Consider the following 21,917-nt stretch of genomic DNA (forward strand, 5'->3'; position numbering starts at 1 on the left):
AAAATAAAAAAGTCTTTAATGTTGAAGTAAGAAAATAACCTAATTTTTTCATTAAAAAAAAGAGAACTAAATTTTAAAAAAATACAGATAATAAAACACTAACAATATAATAAATTGTTATTTTATGTGTCTTATTGATTTGTGTTCTAAATATATTAATTAAAAAATGTTTTTTTCCAAACGACAAAGGATGGAACATGGAAGAAAAAATGAAGTTTAACACTAGACCAATTAGTTAGCACTTCTAATATTGTGGCATTGGTGATTTGATGTCTGGTGGCATGATGCCAAAGTCCCAGTCGCCGGAATACATTGAACATTACCCAACAATCTGATATTCGGAGAAATAAGCGATGGATCGTCTCTTTCGCTCTGTTCAGTCACATCGTTGCTTTGAATATTAACTTCAATCACTTGGGTCCCTCACCCAAAAACAAATTTACTTTTGTCTAGAATCATAGTATCCTTAATTAAATTTTTATCCAACTGTACTCTAATTTGAGTTGGTCCATAAATTAAATAGATATGTAAAAGTATTGACTTGTACTCGGTCCTGCTTTAACATGCTAACCCGTAGATTAATTTGTTTAACTAAAATATATATTAAAATATTTAAAATTTATTTATTTATATAAATATAAATATAGTAAAATAAATGATAATATACTAATTATTTTAAACAAAATAATTGGTCTGTGAGCTGAACTATTAACCCGCCTATTTAACTTATTCAACTGTCGGATTAAATAGAACGTAAAAAAAAAATATTTAGAGGAATTTATATTTTTAGATGAGTCTTATTATGACTTTATAATGTTTGTTGTCATTTTTTAAATAATTCTTAAATAAAATTATTTTTATTGTTTAATTAAATTAATAATAGTAATATTTAAATGAAAAATATTAAATAAAGAGTAACAACAAAGATTATTTCAACGTAATTTATCACCTCCAAAGTCCAAAATATAAGTCCATGTTCTGATCACTCGTAATGTATTATATTTCTTTTCCATTCTCTTAAAACCTAAATTCAATTAAAATGGTCCGTCAGAATAAGAATTTTTAAACTATCGTGTGCTTATAATTTTGTTATCATTAAAAGTTATAAACTTTTGCAATTACTACTTAAAAAGCATATTTACAACGTTTTTTTAATTAATTAACAACATAAAGGCTTATACGCCAACCTGAAATTTAAATTAAACTCTTTCTTTATAAAGTTCCTTACAGTATAAAACGTGCTAAATAAATAGCAAGCAAGGAGTAAGAAAATTTTCCTCGTACTAGTGTGAAGAAAAAGGTGGTGGGCACGTGCGAATCATGTCTGAATTGATATAGTTAGTCGCCATCCATGTCCGTGTGAAGTGCACCTTTTCACTTTACTCATCCTCCTTCCATTCCCTTCCCATTACTGCTTCAACTTCTACTTGTTCAATCAACATCAATGATCTACGCCACCGTAAATGTACACCTCTGATCTCCCCATTTCCTCTTTCTGGTAATCCATTTATCCCATACAATTATTTTATGCATATTTACTTCTTTATATGTTGTCGGATCACGTCATGTATACTCAAACATTATTATATGGTATTATGTTATTTGTTATGTTTTTTAGAAACATATTTGGTTTTATTATGTTAAATTCTTAGCTAAAATTGGCCGTGGGTTTGAAATTTGTATACATACCTGGCTAGGCTATGATAGAAATAGAATAGAATGCATGCAAGTTTGTGGATAGTGTTTGGTGTTGTTGACAATTGCAACATGAATTCATATTGGTAGATGATGGAGTCGTGTGATTGTATCGATACACAGTGGCCACCGGATGAGCTTCTTGTGAAATATCAGTATATATCAGATGTGCTAATTGCGCTTGCATACTTTTCCATTCCTGTGGAGCTCATCTATTTTGTTCACAAATCTGCTTTCTTCCCCTATAGATGGGTGCTCATGCAGTTTGGGGCTTTCATTGTTCTTTGTGGAGCAACTCACTTCATAAACCTGTGGACATTCTCCATGCACTCCAAGGTTGTTGCTGTGGTAATGACAATTGCCAAGGTCTCGTGTGCTGTTGTGTCTTGTGCCACCGCGCTGATGCTTGTGCACATTATCCCTGACCTGTTGAGTGTCAAGACTCGCGAGTTGTTTCTTAAGAATAAGGCAGAGGAGCTTGATAGGGAGATGGGGCTTATTCTTACACAAGAAGAAACAGGAAGGCATGTTAGAATGTTGACCCATGAAATTAGGAGCACACTTGACAGACATACCATTCTCAAGACTACCCTTGTTGAGCTGGGTAGGACTTTGAGTTTGGAGGAATGTGCTCTGTGGATGCCATCAAGAACTAGTTTGAATCTTCAACTATCACATACTCTGAGCTGCCAGGGACAGGTTGGATCTACTGTGCCAACAAATCTTCCCATTGTCAATGAAGTCTTTAGTAGTCCTCGAGCAACACGAATACCACACACCAGCCCTCTGGCCAGGATCAAACCTCTTGTGGGAAGATATGTGTCACCTGAGATTGTTGCTGTTCGGGTGCCTCTTTTGCATCTCTCAAATTTCCAAATTAATGATTGGCCTGATCATTCAGGAAAAAGCTATGCGATCTTGGTTTTGATTCTCCCAACTGACTGTGCTAGAAAATGGCGAGAACATGAGTTGGAACTTGTTGATGTTGTTGCAGATCAGGTCCATTCAGATTTCATTTTTCCTATTCCCTGTCATTTTTATTGTGTTCTTGTTTTCAACAGTATGTTCCCTGTTCCTTATTTTCATAGTTCCTTGCTGCTTGCCTCTATGTTGGTTGCCTAGATTATAAGAGTTTGGAATGGCTATCAACCACTGGCCTTGCCTCTCAACATAACAAAGTGGGGCTTTATAGGTTATTTCTCAAATTTATAACCCATTTTGGTAAATTTCGTAAATACCCCTATCGGAAGAGTCGAAAAGGTCTAAACTAACACATGCTAACATCTTATGGTGTTTGTCAAGAGAAAAGGCTGATTTACTCTTTTTCACAGTTCTATCTTGTATGAATTTCTTCTAAATAACCTAATTGTTACATTTTTTTCAGTTGTACGCTTTACAGGAATGTTCACTTTCTTCTAACTTGACTAAATGACCCTATTATATAATTCACTGTCATTTTCAATTGCTGTGTAGGCATTCATTTTCTTTATACTAACCTCATATGTGGGAAAATGAATGCTGTTAAGAAGGACATTTCAAGTTCCATTCCTGTATGTGCTGGATTTGATTCCTATCTTCCATACAGGTTGCTGTTGCACTTTCACATGCTGCTATTTTGGAGGAGTCTATGCGAGCCCGTGATCAACTCATAGAGCAGAATGTTGCTTTAGATGTAGCTAGACAGGAGGCAGAAATGGCAATTCGCGCTCGCAATGATTTTCTTGCAGTAATGAACCATGAAATGAGGACACCAATGCATGCAATTATAGCGTTGTCTTCACTTCTCCTGGAGACCGAGCTTACTCCAGAGCTGAGAGTTATGATAGAGACAGTATTAAAGAGTAGTAACATTTTGGCAACATTAATCAATGATGTTCTTGATCTTTCTAAACTGGAAGATGGTAACCTTGAATTAGAAATGGGAAAATTCAGCCTTCATGGAGTTTTGGAAGAGGTAATTATTATTAATCATCTCCTTATGTTTTGAAACAGCAGAAACATTATTATTTATCGTGTCCATAACTTATATATTGTTTTCATCTTTTCTATCTTCATTCTTGCATGTAGGTTGTTAATCTGATAAAGCCTATAGCATCCGTGAAGAAATTGCCTATAACATTAATTCTGGCCCCTGATCTACCTATTTTTGCTATTGGTGATGAAAAACGACTTGTGCAAATTCTCTTAAATGTAGTGGGCAATGCTGTTAAATTCACCAAAGAGGGCCATGTTTCTGTAAGAGCATCTGTTGCAAAACCAGAATCTTTACAGGATTGGCGACCCCCCGAGTTTTATCCGGCATCTAATGATGGGCATTTCTATATGCGAGTACAGGTCCAAATATCTTTTTAATTATCTTAAATCTTGCTGTATATGTTGCAGGACAGTGTCATGTGTTCCATAACCGGATTCTAATGTGATTGTGTGGGATATCTAAATAATTAAATCTTGGGCATCCATGCTCTGATGGCTAGGAATATGCCAAGGATAAATCTACTTATCTTGTTTTTGTCAATATAGGTTACCCTTTGAAACTAATCTGGTTATTGCTTTCCACCTCCTTATTTATTTACCCCAGTATCCATGTTTTGTGCAGATTAAGGATTCTGGATGTGGCATTTTACCACAAGACATTCCACATCTCTTTACCAAATTTGCTCATTCTCGGAGCGGACCCACTCGACCTAGCAGTGGTGCCGGTCTTGGCCTTGCCATAAGTAGAAGGTATAGGCAAAATGCCAAAATCCTACCTTCTAAAACTACCGAATCAGATAAGAGCTGCTCAGGATTCAGAGTAATTTTGGTCTTCATACCTGATGAGGCACCATTCTTTCACATATTCTAAAGGAATGATATTGCTATAGTTTTATGTTGCAACCATGATCTTCTGAAGTGCTTCATGCACTTTAGAGGGTAATGTGCAAAGTTGATACCTTGATAACCATTGATCACATATGATCAATTTTTAGAACCTGCTTTAATTTTTGCATGAGTAGTTACCAGTACAACTTGCACTTTGCCCTCTAAATCCTTACGTAGTAGATTTTTCTTTTAAGGAGCTATTGACTCTCTCTTTTGAAATTGAATCAGATTTGTAAATCTCATGGGAGGTCACATATGGATTGAGAGTGAGGGTCTTGATCAAGGAACCACAGTTACATTTATTGTCAAACTTGGGATTTGTGGCAATTCAGATTCGTTGGGACACCAACTAACTAACAGAGGTCAAGCATACAGCGGAAGTGGAGACCTCATCGGATTTAGACCCGTTCTCAAAGACAATGATGTCCTACGTTTTTCTAATCGACGCTACCAAAGAAGTCTTTGAAATCCAAAACACCAAAATTGCATCTATGGAATTGGATCAGGTGATTTTGTTTCGCCTTTGATACCAAAATGGTCCTTTTCTATCACAGTCGATTGTGTTGTGCATATAATTATCATTTTGCATGTGCCAGATTGTATAATTTGCAGTTTGTAGATGTAGATTAGGATTGTTAACGTTGGGCATTTCAAACAGACAAGATCCTATGTGAAGTCATGTAATTTTAATTAGTGTGAGATAAAGAGAAACAGAAATGAATCTCCATTATTTATTTCGACTTCAATTGGTGCCCGGCTTTTGGTATATGGAGATGACACTTTCACAAGAACAACTTTGTTCTATCTGTATGAATTAGTATAAATAAATAAACGAGACAGTTCCTTTGTGGGTGGATCAAGATGCATTTGTACAGAATATTAATAGTCATATCGATATTGGTTCAGTGTTCATGATGATTAGTTTATTTTAGAGACCAAAAAAAATGGAGAAAAATAATATAAACAGTGACAAAATAGCACTGCTAGATGTTGTGAAGAAATTTTATACAACAAAATGCGAACAAACTTGAATGTATTCTATTGGATGTAACATTACGCTTTTAAGAACTTTCTAAGAATAACTTTGCTCCTACTGTCCTCTCTTACGGATCCAAGTTCAAGATGCTAAAAAAATAGTTATAGAAAGCAAGTGTATCTTCAAATTAATTTTCTCTTATCATGTCAAACAAAAGTAGAATAAGCAACTCTCACTAAAGATGCTCTAAAGTTGCTCATAAAATCATGCAAGTAATCCAAGAGTCCCTGTCTTCATCAATCCTAAGAAAAGGCTAAGAGCAAATCAGGATATTGATCAATAGTTTCATCAAGTATAATTTCACGGAGAACATAACGTGGTAAGAGGAATGCTTTGGAATTGAGACAAGAACGTTCATAACAGAAAACAATAATAATAATAATAATAATAACAACTTGCAAGTGTTTCGCAACCAGGTGCAACTCATCTCTATAGCAAAAACAAATAAACAAAATACAAATTGTACATGTACAACCTAAATTTCGAATAAAATTAACATTGTATAAACAAACACAAACTCGTCAAAAATACATTAGCCCAGTTACTTGGGCTGAAAGATTTTTACGTCCTAACAACCTTTACTGAATTTGCGACTTACTGCTTTGATTTCTTTCTTGCTCTGCACAAAAGAGATTCTTTTAGACCACATTTGCCAAACCCTCTTTTGTCCAAGCAATTTTGTTCTCCCTAATTGCCTTGTTCTTTGCCCGCTTTGCCTCAAATTGGTCAAATAAAATCCTCTCTCTAACTTTTTCAGTCTTCGACTTGTGTATGCTCTCAATCAAGACTCTCTTGTTCTTGAACACATTACCCTTTACCTTCATGTACATATCATGGTACATATGCTTATCAATCTTCTTTGCTTCCCTGTACTTGCGAAGCAATCTTCTCAGGACACGCATCCTCCTCATCCAAAGGATTTTGGTGGGGAACCTTGCCTCCCTTGTACCCTTCCGCTTACCTTTTTGTATTTAAGCAAATAATTGTAATTATTAAATAGTGGTTTTTAATATGACCATAGAGAAATTCACATCATGCCCACAAAGCAATGTCGCATATGCATTTTTAGTCTCTACTATAATACCCTATTCACACTAAGCTATAAAAACATTATTAAATTGGTATTTCCAAATGAAATGCAACTCAGTTAAATACCATATCCAGAGTGGCGTCCCTTCATCTTTGCCTCCTTCATTCGCCTAGCATGGGAGCGAGAGTGAATCTTAGTTGGCTTCCTAATGATGAAGCCATCTTTAACCAACTTTCGTATGTTTTGGCCTGAAAAAGAAAACCCACCACCAAACTATGACGCCGATTCACAAACAATATAAAATAAACAAAAGTAATATACAATATGACTTATGACTAGCCTGTGACCATAGATATGTTCACCAAAAAAGAATACATCAGACACTTCGATAGTACACTTAGAAAATTATATATTCAAATAAGTGAAAATAGTGTAAAATTCATTATCCAGAGAATAATATTTCATTCAAAATAGTAGAAGCATAGAAGTTGTATTTTCTGGTTCAAACAAAACAAATATATCATATTGATCTCATAGAAGGATGTTGAGTTCGTACGAGAATTGGCCATGCAGATTTCATTGATCTCATTAGGGTCAAGCCAAACCTTGCCTATGCCACACTTGAGCACGCTAGCGCCAAGCCGCTTCTGAAGTTTCACCGAAACCATCTCTCTCTCTCTCTCTCTCTCTGTCTCGCCGGTGTATTGGATGAACGGTGTAAGGAGGCACCATATATATCACTCTTCTTTATGCGTGCAGCGCAAGGTGTTTTACTTTGACCTTTTACGTGCGCTTCTTCACAATGTACATCCGTATTGAGTTGAACATTATGTACGGCACTCCATTTTCAAATGCTCCTACTGAACACTGATAGGAAAAAAAAAAGATAATTTTTAGATAAATTTTTGTAGTTACTCAAAGAAAGATAAACTTTAAAAATTCAATTTTCAACTATTATTTGAAATGCTATATAAAATTATTTTGTATTAGTACATATGATGATATCAATTAAGAACAAATTCAGAAAACATGCATGGGATATATAAAAATAAAACAATTTTCACATATTTACTTATATTAACAAAGTATAAGATTATAAAATATATTTATAAAAGTTTGAAGTCTATGTATTCTGCGTTAAAAATTTCAACTTCTATACTTGTAATACTTTTTTTTGGCTCAACAATTTTAATAAATTATAACTTACCACCTTGGGTTTTTTCTCCTCTTTATTCACGCGTCGTCAATAAGTGGTCAAACTCAAATATCTTGGGATACAAGCAAAATATTACTAAGTCAAAAAATTGTAGTAACAAGAAATTAAATATAATGAATGATTTATCATATACATATATAATAATATTATTATATTATCCATTTAGTATTAATTTAAGATAAATAATCTTATTACTTATCCCTCATTATATAACATTGGAAAGATCGAGATTATCTTTCATTTTAGCACGAATAAATAATCTAGTTAAATAAAAAAATTTACTTTTGCTTAAACTTTTTTTTCACTTAAATGAAAGTGTAAAATACATTGAACAGACCGTCTAGTCACAAGAAAGAATCTTGATCCATATTTCTTTGAACTTTCAAAAAATATTTAGTATTAACTTAAAATTTATCCATTCTAATATAAGAGCACTAAAAAACTATAACATAGGATGTTAATGAATTAAGTCAAATCAAATATTTTAATTTAAATTTGACTTGGGAAAAAAACTAAATATTTCAATTTAAAGTATTAATTTAAATATTCCTAAGTTAAAATTTTAACTTGACTTGTTTGAGCTTGAATTGTTTAACTCATTTATAATTTGGTTTTTCTTTCATATAACATATCTTTTCCAAGCATTTTATCTCTGAATATAAAAATTAAATAATGATAATTTTTAGATAAAAATGTAATTTACTAACCATATATATTTATTTATTATTATTATTATTTTATTTTATTTATTACGACAAACACAGATTAGTTAGTCACAAGTTTATAGTACTGAGGCTTGGTGTTGAGAAAAAAAATGTCGGTATCATAGTTAGGCTTGCAATTTTTCCCCCGGAAATAGATCGATGGCAAATTTAGTTACGGGCATAAGATAAAGGTTATATGTATAAATAAAAAACGCTATAGTGGGTGAGTGGATTTAAACCTTCTTAGAGAAGTGGAATTAAATGACCCTTTCAGACGATTTACATAAATAAAAATGCTGTAGTGGATGAGTACATGAAAATTAAAGATGGCGTCAATCAGTTGCATGCGCTTCATTAACATACGATATATGATAGAAGCATTACCTCGTTAGGATTCATTCATGTTATCATGTAAGGTAATTCCAACCAAGTAACTCACACAAGTTGCAAAATTTTTTCTTTAATAACTTTTCGTACGTTTTCACAATGTTACATAAATTATTACAATTTTAAACAACCTAGCATTTTACTTTAACACAGAATCTAGAAAGAGTTTCTTAAACCTTACAATTTAATATATCAATTCTATTCAGTCATTCAGGAGGGAAAAGCTGCATAAAACTCAATAATTTAAGCGTAATCAATGCACACTTTAACAACCAATACTGAGGTGAAAATGTTGAGAAACTCCTTGACCAAAAATAGAATAAAATGTTGAGAAACTCCGATAATTAACAATTATTATTAGAATTACTTTTTCATCAATAATTATCGTCAACTCAACAATTGTTATTCCAATTTGTTTCGAGGGTAAGTAGAGGCATAAGATCAAGTAATTTGTAATTAATTGGTATCTTAAGGTGTGATTAGTGGCAACGTAACTAAACAAGGGATAACACAAATATTTTCTTGAACGAGTGAATCATCGTACTGAAAAAGTAGAACACCAACAATGGACAATAGAGTCTTATTTCGCCATTTAAAATATTATGGAAAAATTTATCATTAATGCATATTATAAAATGTCGGATGAAGTTTTAAGTTGGCTATATAAAAGGACAAACACATAAGCAGAGTAACTAAAAATCTAAAACCAACAAAAAGATACTCGACAAAAATTACTTGAGCACAGTAACTGAAGATGCCAGCACCCACAACGAGCTACCATCCATCAAATCTCTGGATTATGACTCACTTCTTGGATTTCTTTGGTGCTCTACATAAAAAATCCTTCCTTTAGACCACAAGACAAACATAACATAACAAAAAGCAACACTACAGATTCACAGAAGCACAAGCACAAAGGCATAAACATAATACTCACTGAGCTGGCTGAGATGCTGTTGCACTTGGTGCTGCTGATGGCTTCTCTCCCGGACCCTAGACGTGATACAGACAGAGGAAAAAAACTTCAATTACTTATTACCAACTTTGGTGACAATACTCCTTATGGTTAGTGCATTAGATTGCCAAGTGAAAAACAAATTCAGTTACAACAGTTATACACAACTAGATTCACAAAACAATAGAAAACTTACATGAGCCAAGCGCTCCTCTCTCCGAGCAATTTTCCTCTCCCTGCTAGCCTTGTTCTTTGCACGCTTTGCCTCAAACTGGTCAGACAAGGTCTTCTCTCTTGCCTTCTCAGCCTTGGACTTGTGTATGCTCTCCATAAGCACTCTCTTGTTCTTGAAAACATTACCTTTCACCTTCATATACATGTCGTGGTACATGTGCTTGTCAATCTTCTTTGATTCCCTGTACTTGCGAAGCAAGCGTCTAAGGACACGCATCCTCCTCATCCAAAGGATTTTGGTAGGAAGCCTTGCCTCCCTTGTACCCTTACGCTTACCTAATTGGCAATTAAAAAATGATACCTTCACCCAATAACAATAGAACAATTCATTTCAAGGACAACCCCCCCACCCCGGAGCAAATAGTAATGTTCATACACTAAACTAGCAAAGTTCGACACATTAAGCATTATAAAAAGGTGTTGGATTTACCTGTTTTTATTTTCACTTGATATGTTTTAACAAATAATTACAAAAAATGCCACTTGATTTCACCTTACTTCCAGTTTTTAAGAATTTACAAAGAAAATAGTGAAAACAACATAATCTCGTTTTCACCATTTCTTCCCAACAACTTGGAATCGGGTAACAATTTTTAAGATTATGAACCACAACTATCTCAACAAGTCCAGAAATTACAATCAAGGTGATGTCGAAATTCATTAGAAATGAATCAAATTAAGGTCAATACGAACCATATCCTGAGTGGCGACCCTTCCTCTTGGCCTCCTTCATTCGACGAGCACGAGAGCGAGAGTGAATCTTAGTTGGTTTCCTGATAATAAACCCATCCTTTACCAACTTCCTTATGTTTTGTCCTAAATAGACACGTGCATCAGAAAATAACCTAATAGTAGTTTAAATTACATAGTAGAAAACATGTTCATACGGAGAAGAAAAAATCGTTGAGTTATAAAGAAACAGAGAGGAAGAGAGTGTACGAGAATTGGCCATGGAGATTTCATTGACTTCGTTGGGATCAAGCCAAACCTTTCCCCTGCCGCACTTGAGAACGCTGGCGGCCAACCGCTTCTGTAGCTTCAACGACACCATCTTCTCCGCTCTCTGCGTGCTACCGCCACCACCAACAACTTTCCAGTGTTAAGCACAATCATACAGGTTAGGGTTTTGACTTTTTTGAGGTCTCTGTTGGGCCTTCTGTTCATGTTGAAGCCCACAAATTGCATAATTGGGTAGGCCTTTTAAGATTACTGAACAAGAACCCAACACCTCCATACTAATAGCTGCAAGCCCAAAGATTCAGACTTCACTCAATAACTAGATGGTTTTCTTTATTAATAATTTTAATTAAATTTTTCGAACGAGTTATTTATAAAAGGTAGTTTAGGAGTTAATTAGAATAAAATTAAAATTTAGAGTACTCATTTAGAGAATTTATAAATCTTAAAAATTAATTAACATTTAGGATGTTTAATTATAAAATAAAATAAAATCTAAAATATCCATTTATAGAGAAAAAAAATTTAAGAATATATAAAAAATTGCCCTTCTTAATTTTTTCACTTTTTAATGAAACATTTTATGGACCCCACTCCATCTGCCTTCCTTTCTTTCGTATCTTCCTTTGCTCCTTTTCCAATAAAGCAGAGCATTAAAATTTGAAAAAAAAGTTAAAAGTAATAAGTAATAAATAATAAAATGTAACATATAATTAACCTATAAAAAATAATAAATAAAATTATAAGAAATTAATTAAAAAAAGTTATTGAATTTACATAAGTGTTTAATAGGTTATATTTATATTAGTTATTAAATAAGTTATGGAACAAAAAACGTAATTTGAATAGTGAAAAAAGGAGCTGTGTAGTACCGTGACAGGCTGGCCGGAACGACGAGAAACCAATGTGACAGTGGTAAGGCATAGTAGCGTAGTTGTACTACTGCAACACTGCACAGGTCACAAGGACAAGTTTGCCTTAGCCCAAAACCCATATGCGCCCACCGGGTGCCGCGTACGTTGTTTTTAAAATATCCAACAAATAGAAGCCTGCTTCAAACCGTAAACATCTCAAAACCAGCTGCGCCACTGGATTCCACTCCCTGCTTTCTTCCCATTCATCATTCAATTATCCTAAGATTTACGTTATCTACAACAACATTCAATTTATTAACGCACCCCAAAAGAAGTATAAATTATTCTTTTTCATTAAAAAAAGAAACGCATTTGACCCCATTCATCAACCAAAGAAAAAGTTACACAAAACAATTTTTCAATGTAAAACTTGAATCATAACATTTACCACTATTGATTGTTTGGAGGCCTTTTATTAATTTTTCCAATTGCATTTCCTCATTTTTCTTGCCGCAAAACCAAATCAACTCCAGCTTATAATTACCATGTTAAAAGCATTACGCCGCAATGAGCCCCGTTTGACCCACCACCATGCTTTTGACTGTTCTCCATCCGCGAATTAGGGACGGAGACGACATAAGTATCATCGAGTGGAATGAAATATGCAATAAATAAAATTTGCCGAAAGAAAAAATGTAATCGGAATTCAAACAATGTTAAATTTATCTGGTAATAATACAGTTCAACATAACAGTACCACCAAAAGAAAAATTAAAAATCAACAAAACTAGACAATGACCCTAAATTCCAAAAACAAACAAATTAATATTAAATCAACAAAAAAAGTTCGAAACTCATGAAACGACATCTAATTCTACCCAAGGACCCAATTTACATTTCAACCCACCCTGCAAAAACGCAGAGATGTTAGTCAGGAGAATGGGGAGAAGCTTTCACAGCATTGACGAAGAAACATAATAAAAGCACGAAAAGAAAATCATCATTAATCGAAGCTCCAGAGATCCCCGACCACGCTTTCCTGAACATTATTCGGCGGCGTCGATTGTCCGTCGTAGTACGGAATCTGATAAAACTTCATGTAATTTTCGTACGCCATCAATTCCTCGGATAGCTCCTGCACTGTGTTCTTACCATCTTGAGCTTCAATCACTTGTGGCTTTTTCTCATTTGCCTCCACCGCACCTCCCAAAAAACCGTTCCCATTCTGACTTGTTCCCATGAACTCCGTCGTCGAATAGGCACCCTCCGAACCAGACCCTAACCCTGACCCAGTTCCATAATCGGAATTTTCATCGCCAGAAACAACAAAGGAGTCAGTGTTGACAGCTTCCACGGGGGAAGGAAAAGGCCCAGTTTGGTTGAGATCATAACCAAACTCAAAGTTGAGGTTTGTAGGGGCATTATTGACATTGCAAGGGTATTGCTGTTGATACAGAGGAGGGTTCTGGGGTTGGGGTCGGAAAGGAAGGTGTTGATTATTGGTAGCACGAGCTTGAATGGAATACTCGTCGTCTTCGTTGGGGAAATTCACCTTGGCTTTCTTGCCGCGGATTTTTCGAGCCTCTTGGTCATAAGCTCTAGCAGCTTCTTCTGCAGTGTTGAAGGTCCCCAACCAGACACGAACTCCTTTTCTAGGATCGCGAATCTCCGCAGCCCATTTTCCCCAAGGACGCTGCCGAATCCCTCTGTAGAGATTCTTCCGCTGCCTTTTCACCGGCTTCTCCACTTGCTCATTAACTGTTATCAGAAAATCAAATCCCATAAAGAACAAAACAAGCAAACAAACAAAAAGAGTGAGTAAAGAAAAAAGAGTGACCTTTGAAAGGGTGTGATCTTTTGAGGGTGGAGGACTGTTTATGAGAATAATCTAAGTCGGTGGCGAATGAGTTAGGCCAGAGCTCGGAGGCCGTGAGGCGGCGAGCTCCTCGGCGGGGTATGAAGTCAGCGATGATAGCACCGCCACACATATTGGTTGATGAGGATTTGTATGATGAATGGATGAGAGTGAGAGAGAGAGAGAGAGAGGAAGTTTTGAGGATGAATTGCAGTTTGTGAAGTGAGACTGACAGGACGGGGTGGAAGGGGTTTTGTAGGTGGAAAAATGGGGGAGTGCGTGACAGTCACATGGCGAACCTTCCTAGGCTGCGCCACAATTCGCTTTGCCTTTTACTTTTGACCAACTGCTGTGTTTACCAAACCCCCTCTATGCAAGTCTAGACTCTATAGAATATGGCCTATTGCGGCGATTTTTTTTTTACTTTCTAGAACACTTGACCCCATACGAACTGCATTTCAATAAAATATTATCAATCAAAATAACTATTTAATAATATTACTATTTTATTTTAAATATTTAATATAGTAAACATATTTTTTATGAGTGTTTAAATTTAAATTTTTCTTATATTATATTAATTAATAATATGAGAATAATTGTATTAATAGGGCACTATAATTATATTTGTATAAATAATATTTAAAAACATGTTAAATTATAATTTTTTTATTTATTTATAATTGAAAAATAGTGATAAATTAAAAAATATATTTACTGAAAATATAAGAAAATCTGGTTATAAAATGATATTTTAATAAAATACATTAAAACAATATTTTTTAAAGTAATTTATGTATATTTTTTAAAAATACTGACAACATGATATACAAGTAAAATGAAAAAAAAAAAACTACATTAATTATTTTTAATCTATTGTCTTTATTATGATACAAATTTAAGCTATCAATCTGATACAATAACTTAAAAAGGATAATATATTTTATCTCATTTTAATGAATAATGAAAAATAAAATAGAATAAAATAAGTTATTTTATTTTATCTTATTAGCTTCACTATCACATGAGGTCAAAAAACATTTCACATCTCTTAAATTTAACCAATTTTATTGTCTATTAAATTACCTTAATTTTATAAAAAAAATTAAAAATGGAAATTTATTGTAAGAAAAAAATTGTTTTTGTTATAGATTATTTTAGAAACTTATTTTAATTTTAATATATTGATCTTTATATAATGCATTGTAAATAGAACTTTTATTATTTATTAAAAAAATTAACAATTCTTATTCATATGATGATTTATGGTTGGGTGTCATGTTAAAATATTAACATTATTAGTATATTTAAATTAAATTAAAAAATAATACATATTCTTTTATTTGAAAAAATAAGAAATTTTTATTTGTCTTTTTATTATATTATAATTTACTATGCAAATTAAGTTCATGATTTTTTTTTCTTAATCTCTAGCACCTCATGGATTATTAAAATAGTATTCGTAAGTGTAATAATTATTTTTACATAAAAATGTCCATATCATTTTTTTAATCTTAAAATATGAATTTATATTCTTTTATTTAAGGTTCATGTCGCTTGTTATTATTATATTATACTTTTCATCCAAAAATGAATTTATTATTATTATTATTATTCATCATTTTAATGAATAAAAATCAACAAATAACATCTTTACTAAAGTCAAAACATATTACAATTATATTGTTTTATACTTAAAATAACACACTAAAATTATAAAGCTTAAGCAAACAAAGTAAACAAGTAATAGTTAATATTTAAAAATAACAAATGAATTATAGGTAAAGCGTGTAAATCTCTAGAATCAAAGTTTTCTATATTTAGTAAAGTAAAATCTCAAATTAACAAATATAACAACTGTTGTAATAATAATTTATCGTCTTTATCTATTAATAAACGAATTTAATATGTATCGATTAATATTCGAATTTAACTTTAACGTACATTTAGTGAGTGTAAAACACGGTTTTTAAACTTAAAATGACGCATGCAGCCACTCATTTGCTCAACAGATCACTATGAAAAGTATTACGTAAAAAACACGATTTGGCTTATAACTTGGAGCATGTAAAAGGGAATTGTTTTTAAAAATTATAATCCAAATGAAAAAAAAAAAATTGTTGTTGACAATTATAATTAAAAGATAACAATTATAACATTAACAATGATTTCGATGACAAACACAACTTTGAAAATTATAATTAAAAGATAACAATTTTCTTAGCAAATATTTATTTTATCATTTGGTCTCTAATTGATTGGTTTAAAATACAAAAAAAAAAGGAATAAAACTTATTTTATGTAATTAATTATCAAAACAATATACTTTCATAACTAATTCAAACACACAGGTATACATTATAAAGTATAAGCTTTTATTATGTTTGGAAACCCAAAGTATATCTAATTAATTATTTGTATGGATAAGATTATTCTCTACAATAAAAACAACAAGGGGGAGATTAATTAATGAACGTTGAGGATGATCATTTGGTCAAACAGGGAATTAGTCAAACTCAGCATGCAGTCCAACAAAAGTAAACTATAATGAACTTTTATGAATAGCTCGTATACTACAGGATTGATTAGAGAGAGGAACGAATGAAAATACATTAATAATAATAATAATTATTATTATTATTTATTATTATTATTATAATATTACATTACTCGTTATATTTTTTAAATTATATTTATATGCATGAGGTTAATGTATTTAATTAAAAAAATATTAAAATCTCATCATGTACTAACGTTATTAGACTAATAACAAGTATAAATAATAAGCAAAATTAATCTTAAACTTTTTAAATTAAAAAAAACTCAATCTCTAACTTTAAACACAAAATTTATCATATTATATATTTTTTATTATTTATCTCAATCCACTTTTATTATTAATCTTAAACTTTAATCGTCAATAAAGTCACCATAATTGAGAGTTGGGAGAAACTACAAGCACGTCGTATGGCGAACTCGTGGGCAAAATCCACACGTTCATACTCCCACAATAAAATATAAGAGTTTTGACTTTGAATCACACAGCCTGCTCAATGAATAGTACTGTAAATTCATTTTATAAAAATAAACAATTATTAATATATATTTTTAGTTATAAAAAGTAAAAAACATTTACATTTATTTATTGTTATTATTATTATTACTTTCACAATATTATTTATTATGAATTTTGTACTAATCAAATATTTATTTGTTATTTGTATAAATAAATAAATAAATAAATTTTGATAGTCTCTTCTATATATAGAATAATCATATTATTAATTTTATATTAATAAATAATAAAATTAGTAGCTTAATTAAAAAATACATTAATATCTTTTAATCTTTAAAATATTAAAAGAATTATAATTATTAATTAAAAAATATAAAATAATCTCTCAAACTTATTAGCCATAAATAAGTATCTATTTTGTTGGGCTATTATAAAGTTTTATTCATATCAAATAAGAATTTCTCTGTTTATTATTTTAATCATTTGTTTCACTTACATATACAATAAAAACCTTTGATAACTTATACATTGGTAACATATGTCATAATATTGGTGTAAAAGGCTTCAAGTTTGTTCCAGACCCATTCCAAAGTTGATGTTCAAAACATTGGCCGGAGCTTTCCATATCCCATTTAATCTTCTCTGATATTTTGAGTATTATTCCATATGCATTTTGGTAACTTTATTTTTTAAAATTTAAAGACAATGTTTAGTAAATTAAAAATCAAATATATAATAATTATAAAAAAATATATTTTTTATAATGTAATTACATGTTCTAAATTTTGAAAAACATTGCAGTGAATAATATCGAGTACTAATTATATGATGCAACATTATCTTTTTATAACGTTACATATATTGAAAACCTATAGTTAACTGAAAATGTCTTAATTATTTGAAGCATGTAACACATTTATATTTTCTTAAAAATTATTTTTGACTAACTCTTTTGATTCTAACCTCAGATGGCAAAGTACTTTCTTTTTTCCTCACCGAGACTGATTTAAGTTTTTTTATTGATAATTTTTACTTATCTTATAAATTGAAAAAAAAGTACGATCATCAATATAATCTCAAATTTATAAGTATCATAAGAAACACTTTTTTATTCGGTATTCGGTTGAAGTTATTCAAATATTTGATGTTGGGAATCCATTTTGCTCCTTATCCTTATTCGCCTACTTGGATGTTCGTTTTGGTCAACGGATGTTCGTTTGAACTTATAAAAATTATTTCTTTTAACCTAATGAAGGTCAAAAATGGCAATACAAACAAAGGTGTTGAAATAAAGGTTACAGGATTTAATAGTTTCTAATCCAAATTTTCAAAACATTTTTTTACTTTCGTCAAAATAAGATTTTTATTCTGTAGCTTGTTTATTTTGTCAAAGTCAAAATAGGTTGTTCGAGATTATACAATTTTTTTTTCTACTTGCATTTTGGATTTTTTGTTACTTTTAAAATTTAATTTAATTTAAAATTCCATTTTTAAAAGAGACTTAAATGCGTTATAAAAATTTATTTTCCAAAAATTAATTTATATCACTTTTAATAAAATTTAATTTTAAGTTACATTAAACTTTGTTTGAAAATTAAATTCACGGATAACTCATTGAGGATATTAAAAAAGAAATCGCAGGTTTAAGAAGTTGAAAAAAAGATTCTAGTTAACATTGCTTGATGCTGAGAGTGACAGCTACGACGATGGACGTCTTCAACAACCTTAGAATTTTATTTTATTTTTTGTCAAGTTATCTTTTTTTCTTTATTATGAGACAGTAAAATTGTATTTCTTCTCTTATTTAAAATAAAAATAAATGTTAATATGCTGAGATAGTATTACATCAAATCATAGGTGTTTAACAATTTTTTTAAAATCATTAACATTAATATCATAATAAGTATATATGCTTAATCAAGCAACTGTTACTTAAAAATAAGTTATAGAGAATAAAAATATATAAAATAAAATGATAAAAGCATTTAACAATTTTTTATTTAAATAAAAGTTATATGATAATTTATGAAATATATTTTAAAATTAATCTATATAAAAAAAATATTCTTAAAATTTGTGTATTTATTATTTTGATCTAGACATATATATGTTATTGATATATTTTTTTACATGGCATTCTTTATTTTAGAATACATTAACCTTTTAGTGTATCTAGATTCTATATTTATATGTATTAATATTTATTAAAAATAATTATGTTGTTTTATTGTGATTCATTTATTTTTATTGATTAAGTATTATTAAAAATTAATGTATTTCTTATTTAGATCTGGATAATACTATGTTTTTAATTTTACTCGTACAAATTCTTTATTGTTTGTCATCGGTTGTAGAATAAATTAAAAGCTTAATAATTAACGTTTATATACAATTGGTGAGTACTAACATTTTAATAAGAATTAAAAGAAGAACTTAAATGATAGTTTTTATTTTATAATATTTTTAAACTGTAGCATTTTTTAATAATTGTTTTTTATTATATAAAGTAATCTTTTATTCATTGTATATTTATTTTTAATTTAATATTAAGTTACAATTTAAACTTTTTTTAATTTTTAATTTTATTTAACATAATAAAATAATATCTTTAATAATTATAGTATTAAATTTTTTTAATTTTATTAAATTTAAATATAATAACACAATATATTTTAATTTTTTATTAAAAAATTATTTTAATAATTCAGTACAATAGATAGAGAAATTAGTAGTTATATTTAAATTTATGAACATAAATCTACAAATCCAATTCTAACAAAATAAATTTTTTCTGAATTTAAAATTTAAAGTTTTTATAATTTATTTTTATGTTAAAAATATATTTTTATAATTTGATATTTATTATTTTTTAAATTTATAAATTTAAAATTAATTATATACTATATCTATATTTTTTGTTTTTAAGAAAAAAATTTGATAATATTCATAGATTGCATAAAGTATAAACTAGTTGTAAAAAAAATGAAAGATTTTCATCTATTATACATTTGTTGCAAAGAATTTGTAACTTCTTAAAAACCATTGCAATGAATTTGTAACTTCTTAATAGAAAAATGTGGTGAAAATATATGGTTTTGAGACCAAATTGGTTACATCTACTGCATTTATATAATCCCTAAACTTGAATCTTTTTAAATGTTTCTACATTGGAGTTGCAAAGCTAATTTCTCTTCAGGTACATTTTCGCTTTTAACAGGAGACTGATGCATCAGAATGAGTCTTCAAGATATCTTTTTTTTTTTTTACTATCATTAAGTTATCGAAGTTATGCATGTTAAAGTGGCTTCTTTTCATCTAGATGGACTGACACTTTGTTGGTTTAGGTGCATGGATAATCAAAATCAAATAGACTTCTAGTACCAGTTTTTCTAGAAGGTTTAAGATCGATTTTTACTCACACCACTTTTAACAATACTTGGTGCGACGATTTTTACCAACTCCTTACGATGATTTTTATCAACTCTTGGCGCGACGATTTTATGGTTAAATCTTTTTACATGCCGCTTTGCTCCCTTGTAGACTTTACATTGGAGTGCAACACCTGTTTCTCTCCAAAGATGTTCCTCGTTTTAACAAGATTGATGCAACATGATGGTTCTTCAAGATATCTCTTTTCTTCCATCAAGTTTTCGAAGCTATGAGTATGCATGTTAGAGTGACTTCCTTTTATCTAGATGGACCGGCACTTTGTTGGTTTAGATGCATGGAGAATCAAAATCAAATAGTCTTCTAGTACCCGTTTCTTTAGAAGGTTCAAGATCGATTTTTATCCGCGACGGTTTTTACTCACACCACTTTTACCAACACTTGGTGCGACGATTTTTACTAACTCCTTGCGATTTTTTATCAACTCTTAGCACGACGGTTTTATGGCTAAATCTTTTTACATGCAGCTTTGCTCCCTTGTAGACTTTACCTTGGAGTGCAACTCCAACGTCAGTTTCTCTTCGTTTTAACAGGACTGATGCAACAGGATGGTTCTTTAAGATATCCCTTTTCTTCCATCAAGTTTTTGAAGCTATGCGTATGCATGTTAGAGTGGCTTCCTTTTATCTAGATGGACCGACACTTTGTTGGTTTAGATGCATGGAGAATCAAAATCAAATAGTCTCTTGGTACCAGTTTCTTCAAGAGGTTCAGGCTCTATTTCTACCCGCGATGATTTTTATCCATGACACGATTTTTACCAACCTTTGGTGCCATAGTTTTTATCCACTCTTGGCAGTTTTTAAATAGAGAAAATGTGTGGTATTTCTATTTAGGAGTGACCAATTACACTTAAAATTCATTAAATAAACTTTCATCGTTAAATGAGACAGTGTTACGTTAAAACATCTTCAATGCAAGGTGCCTAACAATCTTTTTTAAATAATTAACCGTGACTTATTAAGAATTATATATTAAAGATTCGCTAACATAAATATCATAATAAGTACACATGCTTAATCAAGCAACTGGTACTTAAAAAAAGTAATAGAGAATAAATATATATAGAATAAAATGGTAAAAGAATTTAACAATTTTTTATGTAAATAAAAGTTATATGATAAATGATGAAATATATCTTAAAATTGATCTATATAAAAAAATATTGTTAAAATTTGTGTATTTATTATTTTGATCTAGACATATATATGTTATTGGTTTTGTCCTGATATGGCACTCTTTATTCATTATCAATTTATTTTAGAATACATTAACCCTTTAGTGTATCTAGATTCTATATTTATATGTATTAATATTTATTAAAAATAATTATACTGTTTTATTATGATTCATTTATTTTTATTAATTAAGTATTATTAAAAATTGATGTATTTATTATTTAGATATGGACAATACTACTTAATGCTTAATAATTAACGTTTATATATAATTAGTGAATAGTAACTTTTTAATAAGAATTAAAAAAAACTCTGATGATAGTTTTTATTTTATAATATTTTCAAACTAAATAATTTTTTTAATAATTGTTTTTTTATTATATAAATTAATTTTTTATTCATTGTATATTTATTTTTAATTTAATATTAAGTTATAATTTAATTTTTTTCAATTTTTTATTTTATTCATCATAATAAAATATTATCTTTAA

The 21,917-nt window shown here is 30.2% G+C and overlaps 4 protein-coding genes across 6 annotated transcripts; 1 reads left to right on the forward strand and 3 right to left on the reverse strand.

Moving 5' to 3' along the window:
• The first annotated feature begins 1,315 nt into the window (after window positions 1-1,315).
• Window positions 1,316-5,412, forward strand: LOC113872559 (probable ethylene response sensor 1). Of its 3 annotated transcripts, XM_027510194.1 has the most exons (6): window positions 1,316-1,498; window positions 1,786-2,694; window positions 3,281-3,649; window positions 3,763-4,029; window positions 4,292-4,419; window positions 4,786-5,412. In XM_027510194.1, the coding sequence occupies exons 2-6, from the start codon at window positions 1,786-1,788 to the stop codon at window positions 5,021-5,023; spliced, it is 1,911 nt and encodes a 636-aa protein (XP_027365995.1). In that variant the 5' UTR covers window positions 1,316-1,498; the 3' UTR covers window positions 5,024-5,412. The 3 variants fall into 3 exon arrangements, with proteins under 3 accessions (XP_027365995.1, XP_027365997.1, XP_027365996.1); XM_027510196.1 differs by lacking the exon at window positions 3,763-4,029 and having other exon boundaries at window positions 4,786-5,266; XM_027510195.1 differs by lacking the exon at window positions 1,316-1,498 and having other exon boundaries at window positions 1,712-2,694; window positions 4,786-5,294.
• An 819-nt stretch (window positions 5,413-6,231) lies between these two features.
• On the reverse strand, window positions 6,232-7,291 carry LOC113873806 (60S ribosomal protein L19-1-like). Its single transcript, XM_027512132.1, has 3 exons — window positions 7,180-7,291; window positions 6,749-6,871; window positions 6,232-6,554 (listed from the first exon to the last, which is right to left on the reverse strand). Exons 1-3 carry the CDS (start codon window positions 7,289-7,291, stop codon window positions 6,232-6,234), a joined length of 558 nt encoding a protein of 185 aa, XP_027367933.1.
• Window positions 7,292-9,499: 2,208 nt separating this feature from the next.
• Window positions 9,500-11,226, reverse strand: LOC113872134 (60S ribosomal protein L19-1-like). Its single transcript, XM_027509431.1, has 5 exons — window positions 11,059-11,226; window positions 10,813-10,935; window positions 10,082-10,395; window positions 9,868-9,923; window positions 9,500-9,759 (listed from the first exon to the last, which is right to left on the reverse strand). Exons 1-5 carry the CDS (start codon window positions 11,168-11,170, stop codon window positions 9,735-9,737), a joined length of 630 nt encoding a protein of 209 aa, XP_027365232.1. The 5' UTR covers window positions 11,171-11,226; the 3' UTR covers window positions 9,500-9,734.
• A 1,386-nt stretch (window positions 11,227-12,612) lies between these two features.
• LOC113873220 (ethylene-responsive transcription factor RAP2-12-like) lies at window positions 12,613-14,142 on the reverse strand. Its single transcript, XM_027511260.1, has 2 exons — window positions 13,768-14,142; window positions 12,613-13,688 (listed from the first exon to the last, which is right to left on the reverse strand). Exons 1-2 carry the CDS (start codon window positions 13,916-13,918, stop codon window positions 12,934-12,936), a joined length of 906 nt encoding a protein of 301 aa, XP_027367061.1. The 5' UTR covers window positions 13,919-14,142; the 3' UTR covers window positions 12,613-12,933.
• Between the last annotated feature and the right edge of the window lie 7,775 nt (window positions 14,143-21,917).

This window comes from Abrus precatorius, unplaced genomic scaffold (assembly GCF_003935025.1).
Source record: "Abrus precatorius isolate BTA unplaced genomic scaffold, Abrus_2018 Scaffold7, whole genome shotgun sequence".
Lineage (NCBI taxonomy): Eukaryota > Viridiplantae > Streptophyta > Magnoliopsida > Fabales > Fabaceae > Abrus > Abrus precatorius.

Bases quoted from the DNA above. Each gene is read 5' to 3' on its own strand.
- LOC113872559 (XM_027510194.1), top strand. From the start codon at position 1,786: ATGATGGAGTCGTGTGATTGTATCGATACACAGTGGCCACCGGATGAG. The intron at 2,695-3,280 runs GTCCATTCAGAT...TCTTCCATACAG, and splicing joins TTGATGTTGTTGCAGATCAG to GTTGCTGTTGCACTTTCACA. The intron at 3,650-3,762 runs GTAATTATTATT...TCTTGCATGTAG, and splicing joins TTCATGGAGTTTTGGAAGAG to GTTGTTAATCTGATAAAGCC.
- LOC113873806 (XM_027512132.1), bottom strand. From the start codon at position 7,291: ATGGTTTCGGTGAAACTTCAGAAGCGGCTTGGCGCTAGCGTGCTCAAG. The intron at 6,872-7,179 runs GTACGAACTCAA...TTTCTTTTTCAG, and splicing joins AATCTGCATGGCCAATTCTC to GCCAAAACATACGAAAGTTG. The intron at 6,555-6,748 runs GTATTTAACTGA...AAATACAAAAAG, and splicing joins GGGACGCCACTCTGGATATG to GTAAGCGGAAGGGTACAAGG.
- LOC113872134 (XM_027509431.1), bottom strand. From the start codon at position 11,170: ATGGTGTCGTTGAAGCTACAGAAGCGGTTGGCCGCCAGCGTTCTCAAG. The intron at 10,936-11,058 runs GTACACTCTCTT...GTGTCTATTTAG, and splicing joins AATCTCCATGGCCAATTCTC to GACAAAACATAAGGAAGTTG. The intron at 9,924-10,081 runs GTAAGTTTTCTA...TATCACGTCTAG, and splicing joins GAGAGGAGCGCTTGGCTCAT to GGTCCGGGAGAGAAGCCATC.
- LOC113873220 (XM_027511260.1), bottom strand. From the start codon at position 13,918: ATGTGTGGCGGTGCTATCATCGCTGACTTCATACCCCGCCGAGGAGCT. The intron at 13,689-13,767 runs GTCACTCTTTTT...TTCTGATAACAG, and splicing joins AAGATCACACCCTTTCAAAG to TTAATGAGCAAGTGGAGAAG.